Genomic DNA, 14,962 nt, shown 5'->3' on the forward strand with positions numbered 1-14,962 from the left:
CACTTCTCCTCGCCTCCCCCTCCCATTTCTCCTCCCCCACACCCACTTCTCCTCCCGCCCTCGTCCACTTTTCCTCCCCCCTCCACTTCTCCTTGCCTCCATCCCCTCCCCCTCACACTTCTCATCCCACACACACACTTCTCCTCTTTCCCCCCGCCCACTTCTTCCTCTCCCCATTTCCTTCCCACTACCCCCACCTACTTCCTCTCCTTCCCCCCACCCGTCCTTCTCCCCGTGCCTCCTCCGTCTCTAACTTACCCATTGTCGGTCGTGCCACCACCGTTACTGATGGTCGTTGTTGTGGTTTCGGGGCCGCGCCGCTTTTTCCAGAAACGACTCCGATCCAAGATGGCGCCGGCGCATGGAGTCCCGCGGGGCCTCGCTTCCTGGAAACGCGCGCAGATTGAAAGCTTCTACTCACCGTCCCCGCCAATGGAGCTGAAAGAAACCGGCACGAACTGTCCTTGACACCGTTTATATCCCCTTTTCCTTTCACTCTTTGTAAGGAAATTGGACCTGGCAGGAGGTCATCCATTGAGATAATCGTTCCTTCCTTTACGAAATGGATTCGTTTCTCCCTGTCCAGTCCGCTCGTGGTTCCTCTCAGCCTTGTTCTCTCCAATTGTAATACCTTTTCCAACTTACTCTCATTACTAATATTTCTTATTCCTGGAATCGTTTGCCAACATTTAGCACAAATCCCTCTAAATCCTTTCTATTCATATACCCATTCAAATGCCTTTTAAATTTTGTAAATTTTGCACCAGCCTCCACTGGCGCTCATTACATACAGGCACCATCTGCGTGAAAAAGTTATCATTTAGGTCCCTTTTACATCTTTGTCCTCTCACCTTAAATCTATGCCATCTAATTTTGGATTCCTCCCATCTGGGGGGAAAGACCTTAACCATTCACCTTATCCATGACTTTATAAACCTCTATAAAGTCAACCCTCAGGAACGAGAAGGGCTTATGCCTGAAACTTGGACTCTCCTGCTCCTCAGGTCATACCTGACCTGCTCTCCTTTTCCAGTGCCATACTTTTCGACTGCCACTGTATAACTACTATTAGGTAACTTATATACATAGAAAGTGTAAATTTTCCAATCCAAGATTGTTTCTACTTATCGTACTAATTCCATGCACTAACACTGCTATCCCACTACTGTTTCCTTCCTTTCGGTCCTTTCAAAAAGTCACATGTCCCTGAATATTTAGTTTCCGGCATTATCTCCTTGTAAGGGGCAATGTTACCACGCAGAGGGTGGTATGGGTAGGAATGAGGAAGTGGTGGAGGCTGGTACAATTGCAACATTTAAAAAGCACCTAGATGGGTATATGAATAGGAAGGGTTTGCAGGGATATGGGTCAGGTGCTGGCAGGTGGGACTAGATTGGGTGGAATATCTGGTCGGCATGGACAAATTGGACTGAAGGGTCACTTTCTCTCTTGTACATCTCTATGACTCTAAGAATGTTTATGGGGAATGTGTGCACAGGCTGAGTAAAATTCTATTGAATGGCATTGAGGATTTCCAGTTTCTACTTTCTCTTAGGGAAATGTCTTTATGCAGCTAGATAGTGTCAGTAACAGGATTGAATACAAAGAAAAGATGGCTTCTAGCCTGGCAGCCATTTCTGCCAAAAGCAGAACAACAAAAACAACAACCTGTGTTTACATCGTTGCTTTAAAGTAGTAAAACAACCAAAAGCACTTCATAAGAACATTATTAATTGCAACTTGATGCTAAGTCTCGCAAGGAGAAATTAGGGCAAAAGATCAAATGTTTCCTCTGAGAGATCGATATTAAGAAATCTCAGAAAGGACAAGAAAGGTGCAGAAAGAAAATTCCACAGCCTAGGGTTTAGGCACCTGAAGGCATGCCAGTCAGTGATGAGCAGTAACCGTTTGGATTAGAGGAACATGATACCTTGGAAGTTTGTAGGGATAGAAGAGGTTACTGAAGTAGTGAAAAATGAGACCAAGGAAAGGCTTGAAAATGAGAGGAATTTTAGTGTCAAGATGTTACCAGACTGGGAGCTAATGTGAATAAGCAAGCACAGTAATGATGTGTGAATAGGTCAATTGGTGCGAGTTTCAATGAGCTACACAAAGTGTAATGTGGGAGACAAGTCATCTGAGTACTGGATTAATTGACTGTTGAGATAACAAAGGGACAGATGAGAGTTTCAACAGCAGATGTGCTGAAGCAAAGGAATCAGAGCAGGACTTACACACTTAATAGTAAGGTCCTAGGGAATGTTGCTGAACAGAGACCTTGGAGTGCAGATTCATAGCTACTTTAAAGTTGAGTCGCAGGTAGATAGGACAGTGAAGAAGGCATTTGGTATACTTTCCTTTATTGGTCATAGCATTGAGTAGAGGCTTGGGGAGCTGAAAATGTGTTGCTGGTTAAAGCGCAGCAGGTCAGGCAGCATTCAAGGAACAGGAAATTCAACGTTTCGGGCAAAAGCCCTTCATCAGGAATGAGGAAAGTGTGTCCAGCAGGCTAAGATAAAAGGTAGGGAGGAGGGACTTGGGGGAGGGGCGATGAAGATGTGATAGGTGGAAGGAGGTCAAGGTGAGGGTGATAGGCCGGAGTGGGGTGGGGGCGGAGAGGTCAGGAAGAAAGTTGCAGGTTAGGAGGGCGTTGCTGAGTTCGAGGGAATCGACTGAGACAAGGTGGGGGGAGGGGAAATGAAGAAACCGGAGAAATCTGAGTTCATTCCACAAGGGAAGAACTCAGATTTCTCCGGTTTCCTCATTTCCCCTCCCCCCAACCTTGTCAACCACAAGGGATGAACTCAGATTTCTCCAGTTTCCTCATTTCCCCTCCCACCACCTTGTCAACCACAAGGGATGAACTTCTCCTTACCCCCACCTCCTCGCCCACATCTCCCACAGTGGGGTTCTGTCCTGGTGGCGATTGGAGGGGCATGGCTCAAAGGCGGGGGAGCGGGAATTGGAGGAGATGCGGTGCAGAGCATCGTCGATCATGTCTGGGGGGAAATTGCAGTGTTTGAAGAAGGAGGCCATCTGGGTTGTTCGGTATTGGAACTGGTCCACCTATGTTTGGGACACCACCCATGCCCTCCACCTCCTCCATGATTTTCACTTCCCCGGTCCCCAACGCCTTATCTTCATCATGGACATCCAGTCCTTGTACACCTCCACCCCCATCACAAAGGACTCAAAGCCCTCCGCTTCTTTTTTTCCCGCCGTACCAACCAGTACCCTTCCACTGACACCCTCCTTTGACTGACTGAACTGGTCCTCACTTTGAACAACTTCTCTTTCCAATCCTCCCACTTCCTCCAAACCAAAGGAGTAGCGATGGGCACCCCCATGGGCCACAGCCATGCCTGCCCCTTTGTAGGACTCCTCTATTGCCAGACCATAGCAACACTACGGCTGGAGGAAGAGCGCCTCATCTTCCGCCTAGGAACCCTCCAACCACAAGGAATGGACTTATATTTCTCCAGTTTCCTTATTTCCCCTTCCCCCACCTTGTCTCAGTCCCAACCCTCAAACTCAGCACCACCTTCGTAACCTGCAAGCTTCTTCCTGACCTCTCTGCCCCCACCCCCTCTCCGGCCTATCACCCTCATCTTAACCTCCTTCCACCTATCGCATTTCTAACGCCCCTCCCCCAAGTCCCTCCTTCCTACCTTTTATCTTAGTCTGCTTGGCACACTTTCCTCATTCCTGAAGAAGGGTTCATGCCTGAAACGTCGACTCTCCTGCTCCTTGGATGCTGCCTGACCTGCTGCGTTTTTCCAGCAACACATTTTCAGCTTAGAGGGCTATGGGCCAAGTGCTGGCAAATGGGCTGAGATTAGGTTGGGCTATCTGGTCAGCATGGACAAGTTGGACCGAATGGTCTGTTTCCTTCCTGTATATCTCCATGACTCCATATTTCTGTAATGGCTATAATATCGTGCCCATTCACCAGTATATGTTGCCGTTAATCATTTGTTTTGTTCCAAGTACTATGCACATTCATGTATTTTCCTGTTCACTCTGGATATTGTTATCCAAATAGATTCAAGTACAAAACCCTTCCTGCTCCATGTGTTCTGGGGCATGCTCTTCATTTCAATTATTGTCTACTTTTGTATCTTTCCTGCCAAAGTGGACAATCTCACATTTTCCGCATACATTCCACCTGCCAATTTTCTTCCCATTCATTTAATCAACTATAACACTTCATATGTTCAGTTTCTTCTTTGCAATATACTTTTCTCAGTACTGTTCAAACAAATGTTGAGGAAGTGTTCAATAATAAAAACAGAAATAGCTGAAGAAACTCAGCAGAATCGCCAACATTTTTAGAGACAAAAACAGAGTTTATGTTTCAAAACTAATGGGACCTTTCTTTAGAACGAGGTACTTTACATTTTTTCATTGATCTGACAAAAGCATTTAATTCAGTAAATTATCAGGCTTTGTTGGTTGTGGTCTAGAGATTTGGATTTTGTAAAAATGTCTTCACTATCCTTCAACTGCTTTATGATGATATGTCTCCATAGTTAGGGGGACAGATAGGAGATTCTGTGGGAATGAGAGACACTTGCGGTTGGTGTGTTGCCTCCCAGGCACCAAGGTCCGTGATGTCTTGGATCATGCTTTCGGGATCCTTAAGCAGCCCCAAGTCCTGGTCCACATAGGCACCAACAACATAGGTAGGAAAATGGCTGGGGATGTAAGGCAGACGATGAGGGAGGTAGGGAAGGTAGAAAAGAGCCAAGACAAACAGAGTTGTTATGTCTGGTTTGTTACCTGTGCCATGTGCTGGCGAGGTACAGGAGAAGAGAGAACACTTGAACACAAGGCTACAGGGATGGTGCCGGTGGGAGGAATTCAGATACCTGGATAATTAGGGCTCATTCTGGGGTAGGTGGGACTTCTACAAACAGGATGGTCTTCACCTGAGCCAGAGACATACCCAACATCCTGGTGAGGAAATTTGCTAATGCTCTTTGGGAGGTTTTAAGCTAATTCAGCAGGGGGAATGGGGTCCTGAATTGTAGCTCCAGTGTACAGAAGGTTGAGAGTAATGAGGTCAGCAATAAAGTTTATACGTCCCTGAGTGTACCGGCAAGCAGGAAGGTGGTTTGAAGTGTGTCTACTTTAACGCCAGGAGCATCCAGAAAAAGGTGGATGACTTTGCAGCATGGTTTGTTACCTGGGACTTCGATGTTGTGGCCATTTTGGAGAGCAAGGACAGGCATGGTTGTTGCAAGTTCCGGGGTTTAAATGTTTCAGTAAGATCAGGGAAGATGGTAAAAGAGGGAGAGGTGTGGCATTGTCAGTCAAGGACAGTAATATGGTGACAGAAAGGACATTTGATGAGGACTCATCTAATGAGGTAGTATGGGCTGAGGTTAGAAACAGGAAAGGAGAGATCACCCTGTTGGGAGTTTTTTATAAGTCTCCGAAAAGTTCCAGAGATGTAGAGGAAAGGATTGCAAAGATGCTTCAGGTAGGAGTGAAAATAACAGGTTAGTTGTTATGGGGAACTTTAACTTGCAAAATATTGACTGGAAACACTATAGTTTGAGTACTTTAGATGGGTCCGTTTTTATCCAATGTGCGCAGGAGGGTTTCTTGAGACAGTATGTAGATAGGCCAACAAGAGACATCGCCACATTGGATTTAGTACTGCGTAATGAACCAAACCAGGTGTTAGATTTGGAAGTAGGTGAATACGTTGGTGATAGTGACCATAATTAGGTTCCATTTACTTTAGCGATGGAGAGGGATAGGTATATACCACAGGGCAAGAGTTATAGCTGGGGTAAAGGCAATTATGATGCGGTTATGCAAGATTTAGGATGAATAGGGTGGGGAAAGAAATTGCATGGGGATAGGCATAATTGAAATGTGGAGCTTGTTCAAGGAGCAGCTATTGTGTGTCCTTGATAAATATGTACCTGTCAGGCAGAGAGGAAATTGTCAAGCAAGGGAACTGTGGTTTATGAAAGAAGTTGAATCTCTTGTCAAAAGGAAGAAGGAGGCTTATGTAAAGATGAGACATGAAGGCTCAGTTAGGGCGCTTGAGAGTTAAAAGTTAGCCAGGCAGGACCTAAAGAGAGGACAAATGTAGTGTTTGTTACGGTTCTTGCAAGGCATTTTGTAAATGACATTAGTTTTGCTTGCTGTCTGTATAGGGTCTTCCATGTTCATTAGGTGTTGTTTTAATGTGTTCGTAAGTTTGTGGGCTACCATGATGACAAGAGGTCTGAGTAGTCTGGCAGTCATTTCCGAGGTGTCTTTGATGTTGGGGGGAGTGGCTGGGGTTTCTGGATGTGTTATGTCTGTTTGTTTCGGTTTGTTAGCGAAAAATTGGCTGACTGTGTTCAAATCTTGTAGGAGAAAGTGAGGACTGCAGATGCTGGAGATCAGAGCTGAAAATGTGTTGCTGGAAAAGCGCAGCAGGTCAGGCAGCATCCAAGGAACAGGAGAGTCGACGTTTCGGGCATGAACCCTTCTTCAGGAATGAGGAAAGTGTATCCAGCAGGCTAAGGTAAAAGGTAGGGAGGAGGGACTTGGGGGACAGGCATTGGAAATGCAATAGGTGGAAGGAGGTCAAGGTGAGGGTGATAGGCCAGATTGGGGGTGGGGGCGGAGAGGTCAGGAAGAAGATTACAGGTTAGGAAGGCGGTGCTGAGTTCGAGGGATTAAATTGAGACAAGGTGGGGGGAGGGGAAATGAGGAAACTGGAGAAATCTGAGTTCATCTCTTGTGGTTGGAGGGTTCCTAGGCAGAAGATGAGGTGCTCTTCCTCCAGCCATCGTGTTGCTATGATCTGACGATGGAGGAGTTCAAGGATCTGCATGTCTTTGGTGGACTAGGAGGGGGAGTTGAAGTGTTGAGCCATGGGGTGGTTGGTCCGGGTGTCCCCTGAAATGTTCCGCAAGTAGGCGGCCTGTCTCCCCAATATAGAGGAGGCCACATCAGGTGCAGTGGATGCAGTGAATGATGTGTGTGGAGGTGCAGGTGAATTTGTGGTGGATGTGGAAGGATCCCTTGGGACCTTGGAGGGAAGTAAGGGGGGAGGTGTGGGCGCAAGGTTTGCATTTCTTGCGGTTGCAGGGGAAGGTGCCGGGAGTGGAGGTTGGGTTGGTGGGGGGTGTGGACCTGACGAGGGAGTCACGGAGGGAGTGGTCTTTTCGGAACGCTGATAGGGGAGGGGAGGGAAATATATCCCTGGTGGTGGGGTCCGTTTGGAGCTGGCGGAAATGACAACGGATGATACGATGTATATGGAGGTTGGTGGGGTAGTAGGTGAAGACCAGTGGGGTTCTGTCCTGGTGGCGATTGGAGGGGTGGGAAGTGGAGGAGATGTGGTGGAGGGCATCGTGGTGGGGGGGGAAATTGCGGTCTTTGAAGAAGGAGGCCATCTGGGTTGTACGGTATTGGAACTGGTCCTCCTGGGAGCAGATGTGACGGAGATGAAGGAATTGTGAATATGGGATGCCGTTTTTACAGGGGGCGGGGTGGGAGGAGGTGTAGTCTAGGTAGCTGTGGGAGTCGGTTGGTTTATAGTAAACGTCCGTGTTGTTTCGGTCGCCCAAAATAGAAATGGAAAGGTCTAGGAAGGGGAGGGAGGAGTCTGAGACAGTCCAGGTAAATTTGAGGTTGGGGTGGAAGGTGTTGGTAAAGTGGATGAACTGTTTAACCTCCTTGTGGGAGCATGAGGCAGCGCCGATACAGTCATCGATGTAGTGGAGGAAAAGATGGGGGCTGGTGTCAGTGTAGCTGCAGAAGATGGACTGTTCCACATATCCTACGAAGAGGCAGGCATAGCTGGGGCCCTTGCGGGTGCCCATGGCTACACCTTTGGTTTGGAGGAAGTGGGAGGATTGGAAAGAGAAGTTGTTCAGGGTGAGGACCTGTTCAGTCAGTCAAAGGAGGGTGTCAGTCGAAGGGTACTGGTTGGTACGGCGGGAAAGGAAGAAGCGGAGGGATTTGAGTCCTTCATGATGGGGGATGGAGGTGTACAGGGACTGGATGTCCAGGTGAGGATAAGGCATTGGGGACTGGGGAAGCAAAAATCATGGAAGAGGTGGAGGGGTGGGTGGTGTCCCAAATGTAGGTGGGGAGTTCTTGGACTAAGCGGGACAGGACCGTGTCAAGGTATGCAGAGATGAGTTTGGTGGGGCAGGTGCAGGCTGATACAGTGGGTCGGCCGGGGCAGTCAGGTTTGTGGATTTTGGGCAGGAGGTAGAAATGGGCAGGTCGGGATTGTGGGACTATGAGGTTGGAGGTGGTGGATGGGAGATCCCCTGAGGTGATGAGGTTATGGATGGTCTAGGAGATGATGGTTTGGTGGTGGGATGTGTGGTTTGACTGTGTTCAAAGACAATGTTGTCAAAAAGAATACTGAGCGACAGGCTATTAGACTAGACAGGATTGAGGCTCATAAGGAAGCGGCACAGTGGCTCAGTGGTTAGCATTGCTGCCTCACAGCAGCAGGGACTCAGCTTCGATTCCAGCCTCGGGTGACTATGTGGAGTTTGCACGTTCACCCCTGTCTGCATAGGTTTTGTCCGGGTTATTAAGAAAGATTGGACAGACTGGGGTTGTTTTCCTTAAAACAAAGTAGATAGAGATGGGACACAATTGAGATGTATAAAAGTATGAGAGGCATAGACAGAAAGAAACTTGCAACCCTTATGGAGGGATGAATTACCTGGGGCATTGATTTAAGTTCAGGGGCAGAGAGTTTAGAGGGGATGTGAGGAAAAACATTCTCAACCAGAGACTGGTATAAATATGGAACTGACTACATGTAAGGTTGATTGAGGTAGAAACCCTCGTAATATTTAAGAAGTATTCAGTTGTGCATTTGTGATGCCAAGGCATACAAGCCTACAGGTCAAGTGCTAGAAAATGGATTAGAGTAGTTAGTGGCTGTTTTTTGACTAGCACAGATGCAATGGGCCAAATGGTCTTTTTCTATACTGCAGATCACTATGACTATGATGATCACTGTGCAAATAACATTTGGGTATCATTGAGAATTGTGGAACCAACTCATAGAGCAATAGAGTCATGCAGCATGAATATAGACCCTTCAGTGCAACTCGTCCCCGCTGACCTGACATCCCAATCTGACCTCGTCCCATTTTCCAGACTTCGGCCCATTTCCTTCTCAACCTATTCTATTCATATGCTCATTCAAATGCCTTTTAAGTGTTGTAATTATACCCACGTCCACCACTTCCTTTGGTAATTCGTTTCATATATATGCACCATCCTGTTTATTTTGATTTTAGACTGATGATACAGAATTGTTTTACTCTCATTACTTTGTCCTTTCATTCATAATTTTGTTATATATTTGCTTTGTGTATGAGTGTGTATGTTGGTAGGTGTACTTCTCTCTATTTGTGTGTCTGGTTGTGTGAATTTTAATAGAGGTAAATTTTAAGGTGCCAAGATTAGAAATCCTGTCCTTTTACTGTTCTTGTTAAAGTGAAGACTGTGTGAAGAAATGCAACTTTTTATTGTTACAGATGAAATATTATATGGTTTGCTTTTCTACTGGGTAGCAGATAGAGGCAAATTGGGATTTTTTGGTAGTTTCACAGAACCTTAGAAAATAGGAACAGGGGTAGGCCATACAGCCTTTCAAGCTTGCTTCATCATTTAGTAATGGTGGAGCATGGCTAATCTTCCAACTCTGCTCCTGCTTTCTCTCCACAGCCTTAGCCCTAAGAATTATGATTTGGAGGAGCCAGTGTTGGACTGGGTGGGGGGTATGGTCCAACAGGTTTATTTGGAAGCACTAGCTTTCTTAACCTTAAGGATAAAATCTAACTCCTCCTTGAAAATATTCAATGTTTTGGCCTCAGTTGCTTTCTATGGCAGATAATTCCACAGGCTCACCATTTTCTGGGTGAAGACATTTCTTTGAAGAAGTTTGATTAAGTATAATTATTTATGGTGACTTGGACAATAGTTTCAGCACACTACCCCAATGAGTTGTGACATTTTCTAGGACGCCTTGATGCCACACACAGTTAAATATGGCCTTGATGTCAAGGGCAGCCATTCTCACCTCATGTCTTGGGTTTAGTTCTATCGACTATGTTTGAAGCAAAGCAAAGTAATAAGATCAGGAGGTGAGTGGGTCAGGTGGAACCCAAACTGAGTGTCAGTAGGTTATTGCTAAGCAAATGCTGTTGATGACTCTTTCCATTGCTTGACTGATGATCAAGAGCACAATGATGTGGTGTAATAGGTCGAGTTGGATTCATCTAGTTTTTCTGTACAGGGCATGCCTGGTTGATTTTCCATGTTGTAGTTAGATGCCAGTGTTGTAATTGTAGTGGAACAGCTTAGGCTACTGACATGGCAACTTCAGGAACACAAGCCTTCAATACTAGTATTAGTACTCTATATATGCATACATAGTACTAACTCAAATCATGTAAACATTTAGTAATACAGTCCATTTCAGTTAGTTTCTTATGTCACTAAACACCGCTGTTTTCCATCATCAAAGTTGTGACAATGCATTGGTAATACATTATCTCATCCTGCTGCATGTAATTTTCAATTCGAATGGCTGTAACATAGAACAGTACAGTACCTTTGGCCATCGATGTTGTGCCATCCTTTTCTCCTCCTCTAAGATCCGACTAATCTACATACCGTTCATTGTACTATCTTCCATGTGACTATCCAAAAGTTGCTTAAATATCCCTAATGTATCTGACTCTACCACCACTGCTGGCAGTGCATGCCACGCACCCACCACTATGGGAGTATGGCCAGTCCTTTGGGTTGTGGCATGTCCTCATTTCGTTGTCCATAACCCAAAGGACTGGCCATACTCCCATACATCAGGAGCATTTCAGACTGCTGCAACCACTAGGACTCATAACAGCACACAAACTAACAGCCACTCTCAGACAACAACTCACCAGGACAAAGGACCCGATACCCAGCAGCTGCAAAACCAACGTAGTTTACAAAATCCTATGCAAGGACTGCACAAAACACTACATAGGACAAACAGGAAGACAGCTAACAACCCACATCCATGAACACCAACTGGCCACGAAACGACACGACCAGCTATCCCTAGTAGCCATACACTCAGATGACAAACAACATGAATTTGATTGGGACAACACCACTATTATAGGACAGGCCAAACAGAGAACAGCCAGGGAATTCCTAGAAGCATGGCACTCATCCACAAATTCGATCAACAGACACATCGACCTAGACCCTATATACCGGCCACTGCAGCGGACAGCTACTGACAACCGGAAGCAGCAGATTCAAACCAGTATAAATGCCGGAGGAATCAGCACAGAAGCGCTTCACAGGAGGCTCCCAAGCACTGAAGATATCACCTAGAAAGGGGACGAAACGTTTGCAAGAAAAACTCCCAGCTCGGCGAACAGAACCACAACAACGAGCACCCGAGCTACAAATCTTCTCACAAACTTTGAACAACTTTGTGTAATTTATGGACATGGACCCCAAGATCTCTCTGTTGCTCCACACTGCCAAGAATCCTGCCTTTAGCCCAGTATTCTGCATTCAAATTTGACCTTCCAAAGTGAATGACTTCACATTTTTCCAGGTTGAACTCAATCTGCCACTTATCAGCCCAGTTCTGCATCCTGTCAATGTCCTGTTGCAACCTACAAAAGCCGTTCACACTATCTACCATTCCACCAACCTTCATGTCGTCAGCAAACTTACTAATCCACTCTTCAACTTCCTCATCCAAGTCATTTATAAAAGTCACGAAGAGCAGAGGAATACCACCGGTCATCAAGCTCCAGGCTGAATACTTTCCAACTACCACCACCCTCTGTTCTTGATGGGCCAGCCAATTCAGTATCCAGGCAGTCAGATTTCCCTGTATCTCATATCTCCTTACTTTCTGAATGAGCCTACCGTGGGGAACCTTATCAAACGCCTTGCTAAAATTGATGTAGGTTTGTTCGCTGAGCTGGAAGGTTTGTTTTCAGATGTTTTGTCACCATACTAGGTAACATCATCAGTGAACCTCCAGATGAAGCACTGGTGACATGGCCTGCTTTCTATTTGTTTTTCAAAAATCCTTACGCTTTTCAAAAATTTCAGCATATCCTCCTTCTTAACATCAACCTGTTCAACCATATCAGCCTGTTTCACACTATCCTCACAAATTACAAGGTCCCTCTCACTCCTGAATACGGAAACAAAGTATTCGTTAAGGACCTCCCCTACCTCCTGCGACTCCAGGCGCAAGTTCCTTCCACTATCCCTGATCGGCCCTCCCCTCACTCTGGCCATCCTCTTAGAATACTTCGGGATTTCCTTAATTCTACCTGCTAAAGCTTTCTCATGCACCCTTCCAGCTCTCCAAAGTCCATTCTTTAGTTCCTTCCTTGTAACCCTCTAGCGTCCTGTCTGATCCTTGCCTGCTCAACCTTAAGTAAGTTTCCTTTTTCCTCTTGACTAGATGTTCCACATCGCTTGTCACCTAAGGTTCTTCCAACCTACCATTTCTTGCTTGTCTCAGTGGGATAAACCTATCCAGCACTATCAGTAAGTGCTTCCTGAACAATCTTTACATATCTGTCGTGCATTTCCCTAAAAACATCTATTCCCTGTTTAGGCACCTCAGATCCTGCCTAATAGCAAAGTAATCCCCCTCCCCCAATTGAGTACTTTTCCATACCATCTGCTCCTATCCTTCTCCATTAGTATAGTGTAGGTCAGGGAGTTGTGATCACTATTATCGAAATGCTCTCCCACCGAGAGATCTGTCACCTGACCTGGTTTGTTGCCAAGCACCAACTCCAGTATGCCCTCCCTTCTCGTCGACCTATCTACATTTTGAGTCAAGAACCCTACTTAGATACACATGATAAAAACTGCTCCATCCAAACTATTTGAACTAGTAGGTTCCAATTAATATTAGGGAAGTTCAAGTTACCCATGACAACAACCCTGTTACTTCTGCACCTTTCCAAAATCTGCCTCCCAATCTGCTCCTCCATGTCACTGTTGCTATTGGAGGGTCTGTAGAAAACTCCCAATAAAGTGACTGCTCCTTTCCTGTTTCTGACTTCCACCCATACTGACTCTGTAGCCAAACCCTCCTTGACGACCTCCCTTTCTGCAGCTGTGATACCATCCCTGATTAGCAATGCCACTCCCCCACCTCTTTTACACGACCCCCCAAACTTTCCTTTTGAAACATCTAAACCTCGAAACATCTAACAACCATTCCAGTGATATCCAGGTCTCCATAATGGCCACAACATCATAATTCCAAGTACTGATCCATGCTCGAAGTTCATCATCCTTACTCCTGATACTTCTTGCATTAAAATAGACACATTTTGACCCATCAAGCTGACTGCACCTTTGCCCTATAGAGTGCCTATCCCTCCTCACAGACACTCTGCATGCTGTATCTGGCTGTTCACTACCTACTCCATCAGCTCATCTGTAGTTCAGTTTCCCAACCCCCTGCCAATCTAGTTTAAATCCTCTGAAAGAGTTCTAATAAACCTCCCGCACAGGATTGGTGCCCCTCCAGTTCAGGTGCAACCTGTCTTTCTTGTACAGGTACTACCTTCCCCAGAAGGAATCCCAATGATTCACATATGTGAAGCCGTCCCTCCTACACCAGCCCTACAGCCACATGTTCATCTGCACTCACTCTCTATTCCTAGCCTCACTAGCCCGTGGCACTGGCAGCAATCCTGAGATAACTGCTCTGCTTGTCCTGTCTTCTAGTTTCCAACCTAACTCGCTAAATTCTTTTTCAGATCCTTATCCCTTGCTCTACCTATGTCATTGGTATTGATGTATACCATGACTTCTGGCTGCTGACCCTCCCCCTTAACAATCCTGTGGACTTGGTCTGAGACATCCCTGACTCTGGCACTTGGGAGGCAACATACCATCTGGCAGTCTCATTCATGATCACAGAATCTCCTGTCTGTTCCTCTTACGATCGAATCTCCTATCACTCTCCCATTCTCCCGCCTTCCTTTCTGAGCCCTAGAGCCAGAGACTGGCTGCTATGGCTTTCCCCTGGTAGTTCGTCCCTCCCAACAGTATCCAAAATGGGATACTTATTATTAAGGGGAATGACCACAGGAGGTCCCTGCACTGTCTGCCTATTCCCTTTCCTTTTCCTAATGGTCACCCAGCTACCTTGATCCTGTACCTTAAGTGTGACTACCTCCCTATAACTCCATTCTATCACTCCCTCAGTCTCTTGAATTATCTGAAGTTCATCCAGCACCAGCTCCAGTTACCTAACATGGTTTTGAGGAGCTGGAGTTGGGTGCACTTCTCAATAAATTCCATCCGAATAGTCTGATATTTCTATCCCTAAATTGTTCCAAAAATGCTAAGGGGGTTATGATCAATATGAACAGTCATCTCAGATTCATTACTAACAACAGAAGTTCAAGGTCTCTTTACAATGGTGCAATATTTCTTTTGGTGAGCATTCAATTTCCTGGAAAAATATCTATTGGGTCTCTTTACATTCTTGTTGTCTTATAAAAGCACAACACTGACACCCATATCACTCGTTTCAATAGCCAACTTGAATGGCTTTACTTACTTGCGTGTGCTAATATTGGGGCGATGGTCAAAACAGGTTTCAAGCTGTCAAATGCCTCCTGATACTCATCTATCCACTGTTGTGTGCAAGTCTTCAACATGTCTATCAGTGGAACAACCATGCAGCTAAATTTCGCTACAAAGTTTTGGTCAAACCTCTCAGGCCCAGGAATCGCAGTACTTCCCTCTTTGTTGATGGAATGGGCAACTCCCCAATAACCTTTGGTTTCACATTCTGGGGAGTCTTCTGTCCTTATCCAATGATGTAGTCTAGGAATGTGACTTAGGCTTTTGCAAACTCACTCTTGGCTAGATATATCACCAAACCTGCCTCCTGATATCAATCGAACAATTCCACTCG

General features: G+C 45.9%; 1 protein-coding gene across 1 annotated transcript in view; it reads right to left on the reverse strand.

Moving 5' to 3' along the window:
- Window positions 1-345, reverse strand: part of LOC132830158 (importin subunit alpha-7) — a 105,053-nt gene extending 104,708 nt beyond the window's left edge. Inside the window, exon 1 of the mRNA XM_060847690.1 lies at window positions 259-345. Coding sequence (XP_060703673.1) covers window positions 259-262 — 4 coding nt within the window. The 5' untranslated portion in view covers window positions 263-345. The remainder of the gene's footprint in view (window positions 1-258) is intronic.
- Window positions 346-14,962: the final 14,617 nt, after the last annotated feature.

This window comes from Hemiscyllium ocellatum, chromosome 30, assembly GCF_020745735.1.
Source record: "Hemiscyllium ocellatum isolate sHemOce1 chromosome 30, sHemOce1.pat.X.cur, whole genome shotgun sequence".
Lineage (NCBI taxonomy): Eukaryota > Metazoa > Chordata > Chondrichthyes > Orectolobiformes > Hemiscylliidae > Hemiscyllium > Hemiscyllium ocellatum.